At 41.5% G+C, this 10,973-nt stretch overlaps 1 protein-coding gene across 1 annotated transcript in view; it reads right to left on the bottom strand.

Moving 5' to 3' along the window:
- Positions 1 to 205: 205 nt before the first annotated feature.
- The window catches only part of PWP1 (PWP1 homolog, endonuclein), a 14,298-nt gene continuing 3,530 nt past the window's right edge, over positions 206 to 10,973 (bottom strand). Inside the window, exons 6-15 of the mRNA XM_026052236.1 lie at positions 9,797 to 9,907; positions 8,972 to 9,102; positions 8,621 to 8,694; positions 6,442 to 6,538; positions 5,482 to 5,543; positions 4,149 to 4,260; positions 3,091 to 3,181; positions 2,274 to 2,395; positions 1,725 to 1,830; positions 206 to 1,001 (exon numbers count right to left, since the gene is read on the bottom strand). Of these exons, the coding sequence (XP_025908021.1) occupies positions 886 to 1,001; positions 1,725 to 1,830; positions 2,274 to 2,395; positions 3,091 to 3,181; positions 4,149 to 4,260; positions 5,482 to 5,543; positions 6,442 to 6,538; positions 8,621 to 8,694; positions 8,972 to 9,102; positions 9,797 to 9,907 (1,022 nt within the window). The 3' untranslated portion in view covers positions 206 to 885. The remainder of the gene's footprint in view (positions 1,002 to 1,724; positions 1,831 to 2,273; positions 2,396 to 3,090; positions 3,182 to 4,148; positions 4,261 to 5,481; positions 5,544 to 6,441; positions 6,539 to 8,620; positions 8,695 to 8,971; positions 9,103 to 9,796; positions 9,908 to 10,973) is intronic.

The following is a 10,973-nucleotide window of genomic DNA, read 5'->3' as shown; positions in this document are numbered from 1 at the left end:
AGAGAGGAAAGTGCTTGGCTCGCATTCCCCACTTAGGTTCCTGCTGCTGTAAACCACAGTGGTTAAGTCGAGGGATAGAGCGATATTCAGACTGCTTCTCTGTTCCTTCAAGTTTCACACAAAACCACTTTTGAGAGATTAAGAACTCAAATACAGAACACAGATAGCAAGACAGCTGCTATCTGAGATCCTTGCGCAAGCTCTGTGTTCATCCTCTTCTGCCTAAGAGCTCCCCTTTCCATTCAAATTCTCTTTAAATATCACCYGTAGAACAGGGTGGGAGATGCACTATCAGTGAGCTCCAAGTGCTGTGGAACTGTGCAAAAGAAACTTTTGCTGGGAAAGAGGGTAGTTCTGGTTTGATCTTGATGATCTCACTTGCATTCCAGGAACTACACTGAAGACAAAAATGAACAAGAATTTTTAAAATGTATTAGAAATCTGTAAATATCGTCACAACTTACTTGAAGGATAGAGCCCTTGATTATGTACACTGGCYCTTTTTGTTCAGCATGTTTTACACTAGACCAGTTCTGTCCGAAATATTTTTCATTATTAGCCCATAGTTTTACCGTCTTTGCCACACAGGACCCACACTTCTCTGCAACACTTCCTTCTGGTGAAGACTTACAGATTGATTTGACCACCCCCTGTTTCAGGGGTCACAGTCTCAGACAGGAGCAAGAATCCTCTCAAGGCTAGTGACGGAGGCAGGAACTTTGAGCACGACCCCAGCACCATGTTTCTTTGAAGGAGATGGAGAAGGATGCAGATCACAAGACCCTCAAGTCATTTCTAGGAACACCTGCCAAGCAGGGGAAGGATGCAGAATACATGTTTATGGGCAGTCCCATGAATTACTTGGAATTGGGGAAGTCTGGTCTGTCATGATTCCATTGCTGTCTCTGAATTGTTGCTGCTACTGCTGGCCAAGGAGCTGCGGGGCACGGTGTTGGCACCAGCCAGAACAAGTCGCTCTCTGTTTCCAAAAACTTCATTCACTGCAACACAGATAAAGGAGGTTACATGTGTCCTCCCCCCCGATACAGGAGCAGTACAGCAGGATTAACATCACAGAATGGAAATCCTAATCTGATGCAGTTTGCAAAGCTCTGCCCTGTTTCCCAGGACAGGGAGTTGAAGTTCACATGTCRGAACAGGCTCCTATATCTAATACTTAAATTACAAGTCCTGTTCTTTCTCACCAGGAAATCTTGAGGTTTTCCTGTGCTTAAGTATGAATGGACTGTGAAAGGGATGATGAGGTTGGAACAGCAAAACATTAAGCTTAAGATGATTTAATTCTGGTTTTAGTCACTAGTTTTGACCAACCTCCTAAAGCTTTCTCCAAAACTCATGCCATTTAGTCAAATGCAACTGAGATAACTGATCAAAACCAGGCCTCATTTTTGTTCCTACAGGAACCCCAGTATATGATAATGTTTCTGGTGTAATCAAGGTAAAGTTACATACACAGGTTTTAGGAGAAAGCAGGTATTGTATTTCTGCTGCAAGGAGAGATAAATGTGCAATTCTTAAAACCCCAAACAAACAAACAAAAACCATCTACTTTTTTAAAGCTGACAGCATGAGAACATATCCCCTCTGGGTATTTCTTTAAAAATATCAACCTATAGTTTCTCTCCGAACCACATTTACTGAATAAGCAATTCACCCCGAGRGCAGTGGGCGAGCCACAAGACACCAATAAACAGGCACGTTACCTGCAGAAATGCTGCTTATGTCCCAGACGCGGAGCCCCTCGCGCTCTCCCCCAAAAGCAAAGACGAAGGGCAGGTCAGGGCAGCAGGCTGCGCAGAAGAGCACGCCCTGGGAGGAAGGGGAGACAACAGGCCCTGGGTTGGTCTTTTAAGTCAGTTACAGGGACTTCTTCAACTACTTCAGCAGCTAAGTTTACCAGATGAAAGCTTGGCTGGTTCCTCAAAACTGAGTTCAAAGTACTTTAAAGAAAGAGTGAATCCCTGCTTTGCCTTGACAGGTACAGGTTAGAGGATGCAGAGTTCTGCTTCACAACCCTGCAGCCCGTGTAATGGTCCAAGGCTTCGAAGCAGAGTCGGCTCTATGTTGAATTGAATATTGCACTGCAAGGAGAATGATTTACCTGGAATATACACTTTTAAATGTAATTTTTTTTCTTCTAAAGTATGTCAAGTTATGAAAAGAGACACAAGTTAGGAAAAAAAGAAAAAAGATTACACAGACATAGTTCATATTCAAGCCTCCTTAGAATCAAGCGATGAAAGTTACTTTACCATTTTCATATCCCTAGAATGGACCARATTTGGTTTCTCTCCCAGGATATCCCAGATCTTCACGTATTTGTCTGCAGATGAGGTCACGAGGCACCCCCTGACCTGACTGCTGAGCTGCAGCCCTGGGGGATGGAGCAGAGCATGAGGCAGCGCCCGCGCACCCCGTCACCCRCACAAGGACACGCTCCGAGCCAGCCTCAGAGCCCCCAGGGCAACGGGAGCTTCAGGCTGCCTTTGCTCCCCCAGTGAAAGCAGTAACAGTCCCACGGGAGCTTCAGTAGGGCTCCTTGCGCAATGCAAAGATGTTACTCCTCTTACTCCACACAACTGGGCTTCGCCAGGCAGCTTTCCTCATTCCTTTCCCAAAGACCATCACTCTTGCTGCCCTTGACAGGGTACCTTCACCATTTTGGACAACGGATCTGGTGCTCTGAGCTGATTTTTAGAAGCTCCTACTGTGGTCAAGCTATTGAAGCAAACAAGGCAGTGTAAAGACCATCCCATGCCTTATATCCAAGCAATCTCCTAAGTGAATACCAGATGAAATAATTCTGGATCTGACAGGTAGGCGTTACAGTTGACAATCATCAACTTTTATTTTTAGCCTAGCTTCCATAGTTTTTGTCCTTTGGCAAGGACAAAGCAAGGACTTCCCTTACAACAGCTTCTCAGCAGAAACCTGTTTCATGGGCCAGCACGATTAGAACCCATAATCCTTGTTAAGCAAGTGGCCACTGCCCCGCAGCTGTGCTGGCTGGAGGCATCTCCCAGCAGTGCATCCCCCCACCATCCACACAACAAAAGAGGCACAACGTACCTGACACCTCTTCCTCGTGGGCCTTCAGGGTGAAGAGCGGCTTTTCGGCGCGCGCATCCAGGCAGTACACAAAGCCGTCCTCCGTGCTCGCCTGCGGAAGGCACAACACTGCAAACAGCAGCCACAGGCGTTCACCTGAAAAGGCTCCCACGAAATAAGTGCCCACGGGGGCCCCGAAGCACATGGCTCATCGGACTGGCGCTGCTTCCCGGCAGGGCACCTTACCTGCCCCCTGAGGTCAGGCTTGGGCTGGTACCCGAGCTCCTTTGCTACCCAAACCACGCGGCGCTGAGGCACCTGCAAGTCTTACCCTGCACAAACTCCTTACTTCACATTTTGAAGAAGGCTCTGGTACTAGGCTTGGTTTTGACATCAGGTAATGAAATACAGAGCCTTTTGTGCCAGCCAGTGGCTGCATAAGTGCAAAGTTAAACTCGATTTTACTAAGATGGATCTACATCAAACTCAACAAACCTGAGCAACTCTAGTTGCACAAAGCAACAGAATAAAATGGAGCGCAGTTGAGACAATAGACAGGATTTAAAACAATTATTTTTGATTAAAAGTTTTATAATAAGGATTTCCAGAGAACAAGGTACTTTCACTCTACACCAGCTAGGAGGAGAGTGCCCTCTGGTGCCGATGGGAAGCACTGAGTTAGGATTATGGATCTTAATTCTCRTAAACTGCTACTCAGCTGCAATGGCCTTTTTGCATGGATCTATGGGGACTATCCAGAGGAAAACACATCCCAGCCTTGCACACCGTGACAACACGGCAAAGGCACCACTCCTACAGGGATTAAAAGATCAGCACAAATTGCTTTTCTTCTATCACAATGAAGAGATGATAMAAAAGAGTAACCAAACCCAACACACATGTTGAAAAAGACACCCTAAAAACACCCCCAACTTACACACATTTCTAAACCAGACAACACTGAGAGACCCACTCTCCAACAGCCTCATTATATGATTTAGGAACACCATGAACCCTAAAATCCCGGTTAAATAAACGAGGAGAGCCAGCAGAGCAGAAGCAGAGGCGTGTGCACTCACCAGGAAGTTACAGGGMGCGAAATGATTCCACACGACCCGCTCCACCTGGCCGCTGAAGCGCCACGTCCGGTGCGTCCCTCGAGGGCTTCGGCAGTCGTAGAGCACGGCTGACCTGCGGGAAGGGAGCCCACATGAGCGGTCGCTTCCAGACCCTTCGGGAATTCAGCTAGAGAACGTGATTCGGTGGAACTTGTTTCTATCCCTGTCCTATGGAGGACCCACGCAAATTACAATTCTGATACTGAAATGGGAGCAAATTCAACACGTAGTCTTCCAGATCATAACGGATAAAAGAAACTCTCTTATGAGCACAAGCTGCGATGTTTCATGCTGGTTAGAAACAGCAGTTCTTCTGAGACAAAGCAAAGAGAGCTCCAGTTTGCTCAATACACAAGATACTTATCACATAGGAGACCCTAATTATGCAAACATATCACTTAATTATGAACAGACTTTATTAAAGTAATGACTGCTCAGAATAATGTACTAATTAGGAAATCAGTGTGTGACATATACACAAACACTTTCAAATATGCCTTAATCAAAAAAAAAACCTTTGAAAGTGTTCAGGGAGATGTTATTTTAACAAGGACAAAGCAGCTGGGATTCAGCAGGTCCCTGGAGCTCTGTGCTCAGCCCAAGAGGGGGCAGAATTTGCTCAAGCTCCAAAATGTCCTTCAGGCTCCTGTAGGAGAGCAGAGATGCTGGCCCCCTAGTGACACCTTAGCCAGAATCCACAGTAAAAGCCATTCTCACCCCATCCCATAACTAGCCAAAGAAATCATATTTCTCAGTTCTTTCACCAGGCTAATTGTAATTCTAATTGTTCTTAGAACAATTTTAGCACGTAAGCAATTCCTAATTGGTCTTTCACATTATGAAAGGATCTGCCCACATTCCTTGAATAATCTGTGGCCAGCTTTACAGAAGCCTACAAAGAGAGCACCCTGGCTTACAGGTGCTCGAGAGAGTGACGGACTAGCTGAGCAGCAATGGGAGAGCTGCCCCCAGGGCTGGTTTGGCCAAGTCTRGGCAAGCAGGCACGAGGGACGTGCTTTCTATACAGGAGCTGCCATTATGCCAATATGCCACTTTGGCACGGCAAGTTTCAGGCCAAATGGTTAAAGGAGTTGGCCACTCCTGAGAAAGAAGCAAGGACAATTGCATATTTTGGTCATACTCAAACCTGGCTACCTTACTGGGGAAAAAAAGTACTCAAATTTGGCAGAATTATAAGCAATTGAAATACGAAAACATGAGGCAACTTAATGGGCTTAATTCAATGTTTATAGCCACCCTCAGTATAACATCTGAAAACATTACCCTTGCTTACTTATCATAAGATCCAGAAATAAGGGTCTGAGTCTCAAATGGGTGAAACTGCAATGTCTGAACCTATAGGAGAGGAAAATATATATATTTAACATGCGCATATGTAGGATCTCTCGCTGAGCAAGCATAGCACAAAAGGAAAACACTTTCTCAAAAATATTCCAGTAAAGCTTGTTGAATCTCTCATTCTCCATCAAAAAAATGCAAGCAATCATTTTTAGTTCAGGCACCACCACCCAGGAGGAATTAAATACTGGCCAGTGGCATTTAACTGAGCAAAACCACATGTCTGTCCCCTTTGTACCTCAAATAGTAAAAACGAACAGACAAACAAACAAATAAAAACCTGGAACTGGTAGAAAAGCTGCCTCGGTTTCACACACACAAAAAAAACATATATTAGCAAGAGGAAAAATAAAAAATCAGCAGTTTGCCAAAGGCAGTGACTTTGTTAAAAGCAAAGGTTACAGCTATAAATAGCCGACTTTCACATTTTAATTACTGTGAGATGGGTTCGTTTCTGAAATACCCACCACTATGGTATTTTGCTGTCATTTATTTTAAAATATACTCATCCAGAACAGATTGCAACTGACACTCACTATTTCCGTAAAAGACGGTTACAATTTGGCCTATTCTCAGGGATCTATTTTTTGTAGCTTTTACCAGCCCTATGAGATTCCCAATCATGAGGGTTTATACAGAAGCGTTTAAAAAAATAATAATAATGTGAAGTTTTCCCTCCGTCTTTCTAACTGATAAGCTAAATAAAACTTCTGGAAGTGCTGTCCACAACAGCAACTAATTCAGAAGTTGGAAGAATTCTGCACAATTTTGCGTGTTTTTTTTTGGAAATTACTGACTTGATGTTTGAAGAGTTCACTGACCAGCAGTAATGAAATAACTCACAGTATTTTTCTCCATATTTTACAGTGGAAGAAACATAGCTACAATTACGTACCTTGTCTGTATGTGATGTCAGGCTGGCTGCTGGCTTTCCCACGGACATATCCCACAGAATCACAGTACTGTCAGCGGATGCACTTGCTAACACGTTCCTGATAGCCAAAAATGTATTTTTAAAGTATTTTACGGACACAAGCAAATAATAATCAAAAATCCCAAATGTCCCACAGAGTCTGATTCTGAGATCAAGTACACTCTGGTCTACAGTCTGTATCTTTCAAGCATGAGGAATAACTTCCTGAAAGGAACTGTAAATTATAAGCAAGGACTACAAAGGGACCATATTATATTGAATTAGTAGAAGAGTTTCAATACAAAGTCAACAGTTTTGCTCTTATTTTTGGCAACATGCCTTAAAAAAGAAAAATTACTTACTGGAAGCTTTTTTTAAGCAAAGCAAGGCTTTGCTGGACACTTTTTTTTTTTTGAGGCATTAAGAGAGTATTTTTAAATGTTACTTAAGCAACTTAGGTTTGTTTCTATATGCACATGCCAAAAGCCAGAAACTTATTTTTAACAAAATATTTCACTCTCTGGCATGTTAGCATTATTAATAGCAGCCCAATATTGAACTCCCTGCACAGAAGGCTCCAAATCAGAGCAATTACTAACGATTCACAATTAGGTTACAGAAACCACCTTCCAACTTAAGTATCAACTATGCTAAGAGCAACAGAGGCAGCTGAAAACTTTATATTGATAAAGCCCAAAACACTCACAAAGGTCCGTCAGACAAACACACAGCACAAGCACTACCAGTGAGCTCTTAAATACAGATCTATTTCTCTAACAAGCTGTTTCTGTTTGAAACTGGTCCTTCCRCTCCTCATATTCTACTGAGGTGTTTCCATCTTAAAGAGGTGACTTTCTCCTCAAAATGCTGTTCTTTTGAACCATGTTGAAAGGGACAGTTAAGAACAGAGGCRATGGAAGCTAGGCCAACGTTTTGCAGGAACATCGCTATGACCTACAGACAGAAAGCTRCTTACAGAGAGCTGTCACAGCATGACCTGCTTTACAAAATTGCATCTAAACATGAGGTGCYTCAAGCTCTTCATTTTGTACAAAACTTTTCCCTTTCAAGACAGTTTCTTTTGCTCCTCGAGGATCTACTGGTATGAATGAGTTTGTAATCTGGTTTATATAAAATTATATATTCCAGACACTTAAGAGTTGTCATTTCTGTGACTTGGCTAGATACTGCCATCAGCCAACCACTTCCAGGCAACGTGAAATTAACTGTTTCATATGAGTGATGGAAAGATCATACTCTGTGTGCACATATATATGTATAGAAAATTGAAAACAACAGACGGCACAGTAAATTTGGAGTGCAATTTAGGTATGTTTCCTGAATGCCTAAGGGGGTGGTTCCTCCTTCAGTGTCTAAATAACAAGAAATTTTAAAGTGCAGGTTGACACTTGCTGATCAGGAGCATGTGGAAGTCATCACAGGCATCTTCAGAGACATTTATGACAGYGGAGGAAAAAAATAAAAAAGCAAGTCTGTTATCTGACTGTTATCTCACTGGAACATGAGTTTCAAGGTCCAGGTCACAAAAATTCTGACAGCTGCACTGTTAAAATGACCCAAGTGAACTYGTAAATAAATAATAATAAAAGCCTCTTTACTTCAGTCAGCACATTCACTGGCCTTGACCTGTCCCTCAAGACGAGCCAACTTTGTGCGCAGTAGCAACGTTTCATTACCCATTCATTTAGGCAATGGAGAATCTCAGGCTCAGACAATCCAAGAAGTCAGAGGCATTTCTGTACTTAAGCTACTACTGCTTTATGTTCTCCCTTTACTCYTCCCCCTCCTCAGAGCACTGGGGCCGAAGTCAGAAGAGGAACGGAAGGCCAGAAGGGAGGACTGCCAAGGAGCTCCTACTRTAATAGCTACCTCTGCCTGCTGAAATGGCATTTCAGATCATCAGCAAAGTGGCACAGGTCAGGGCAGCCTTTGTGCTCCTCCGGTTTGTACATCTATTTAAAGACAGCTGATTCATCAAGTGTCTTGGACCCACCTTAGCTTAAACTCTGATTCATTCTAATGCCATTCTCAAGCTCAAACTTACAATACATAAGGCTTTGGATTTCTGTGGAAAATGCATGCGTAATTTAGCATGCTAATTTGTAACCATCCACTGGATGTTACTGAAGAAGTCATTTACCTGCTTTGCTTATTCCAAGAGAGGTCAAGCACAGCATCAGTGTGCCCTTCCGCTGTCCCTTCTGTAGATAAACCCTGTGCATGGGGACACAATTTAAAAGAGACTTTAGTGCCTCAGAGGAAATCAAGTATTTGACTGAGTCGCAGGAAAACAGCAGTTGTAAACTACTTAGATAAAACCACAGTGTTACCTTCTATAACGCACCTGGACATCAACTTTCTATAAGACAGATATGATTAAACTAGACTGCACATGGTTTCCTTTTTTTTCAGTATAGAAAAAAAAGAAAATATGTCAACCTTGCTCAGAATTTCTGCAATCCAAGAAAATGGGCATCTTTGCAATGCTTACTTTCTTTCCTTTCTTCTTCTTCTTTTTCTCTTTCTTGTTTCCAAGGGAAAAGACTGGCTCTAAGGAGTCCACTATATCAAGGTCCCAAATATCAATAACTGGGGTCATGTTGCCTACTGCAACATAATTTCCTGCAGAAAGAAAACCAAATGCATTACRAAAGAGCATATTCAGCAATCTAGTTGCTGCTTATTTCTTTAATTAAGTAACATTTACCCTTATGTTCTAGAATTATCTATTTAAAGATTTGTCATSCTTAGAACTGACAAAGACCAATTTTTAAATATTAACTGTCAAAAGACRTGGTCAGAAAAATACAACTTGCTCTCCAGTACACTCTTTCTTTAGCAAAATTAATTGTTTAAAGAAGCTGCACAAAGCTCCACATTCGAGGGAAGAAAAAATATATCAGCACATTCCATGTGAGATGAAAATATTCTGTGAAATACAGGGAAAGATGTCACTAAATACAAAAGTACATATCAATTTGCTTGTGCTTTAGAGATGATTAGTGAGTCTGAGCAAAATCAAGTTTTCATTTGTAAACCAAGAAAAGAAGATTTTTTTAAAAGAGCTTTACCTGAGTTGCTAATTAAYAACAACTTTACTATTTGCAGTAAAACCAAGATTTTCATTAAGTCGGGTATTATGACTATATCACCAAGTCTAAAGAGAAAGGATATTCATTTTTTCCTCCTCTTAACATCTAGGTTTTATTTCTCTGCTAGTATCCCTGGAGGAAACTATATAGCAACACTACATTTATATGCTTCAAATAAGAATGTTTTTATTGGACACATGCAGTCTCCTTTGTCATTCATTTACCTGATGACTCATTAGGATTAGGATCAAAATTCAGCCATTCCAGACTCAGAGGATATGCAGGCAAAATAATATCATGATGTACATAAAATGAGTCCTCATCATGATTATAAACTGAAAAACAATTAAAAGATATTACATCCACAAAGAGCGAGAACAAGCAGCTATAAAGAGTTCATTGCCACAAAAGACACATATGGCAAACTTGGATATGACCCGTGCTCTGGGTGTCCCTACTGGAGCAGGGAATTGGACTAGATGATCTCTACAGGTCCCTTCCAACATCAGCCATTCTGGGATGCTGTGAAATATTAAATTCTTAATAAGATTTAGAATGCAAACTTACATTGTGTTCAGAGTTTAACATAAGGCCAGAGCCTCCATTCAGTAGTGTTACACCTCCCAGAATTATGCAAAATAAGCAAACATTCTTGAGAGTGCTTTATGTAAGAAACCTAAGAATTCAGCAAAGTTTAAGCACTTTATTCCTAAYATCCTCTATTGTTTTTTGCTTGCAAGAGCATCTGAAATATGTTGCATATACGTATTACTAAAAAGTATTGCCTTTTGTGCATTAAAAGACAGTAATAAAGTTTTAAAGACTTATTTCATAGAGTAAAAAATGAAATAATTTCAGGTTCAGTCACATGGGAAATGGGAGTAAGTAAAGACAGTTTCCAAATTGGAGGAACTTGGCGGAGTCGGAGGAAGTTACCATTAACAGGGTGTAACTGAAGTACAAGAAGCATTTTGGTAAAGCARCTCTATACTAAACACAACATACTCTTTTGCCAAGTATTTTTCTCCTAATAGAGAACAACCTAATTTATCCAGATAGCAGATAAAACCTACCAGAAATCTTAACAACATGGTATCAAATCATCATCAGATATACACAGAGAAAACATTTAAATAAGCTAAGAGAAAGCAAGGGAAAAAAAAAACAGGACACTTGCAGGGTCTAGATAGGAAGAAAGTCAGGAAGAAAGAATTGTATGTTTGGAGAATAGAAAGCCTTAATATTTTCTAAGTGTTAGTAGGAACATAAGGAAAGCAAAAGTTACATAGACTGACAAAGGTTAACTACGCTCCTGAGTAACATTAGCTCCACATGGCAAACTCTGTTTCTGGAAGGTGGCTGAAGCACCAGGGCATAGGAAAGATGACTAAATGTACAGGG

Source organism: Nothoprocta perdicaria, unplaced genomic scaffold (genome assembly GCF_003342845.1).
Source record: "Nothoprocta perdicaria isolate Ctin4 unplaced genomic scaffold, notPer1 scaffold_86, whole genome shotgun sequence".
Lineage (NCBI taxonomy): Eukaryota > Metazoa > Chordata > Aves > Tinamiformes > Tinamidae > Nothoprocta > Nothoprocta perdicaria.
The sequence above is the reverse complement of the archived record's forward strand: the minus strand, read 5'-3'. Positions and strand labels throughout refer to the sequence as shown.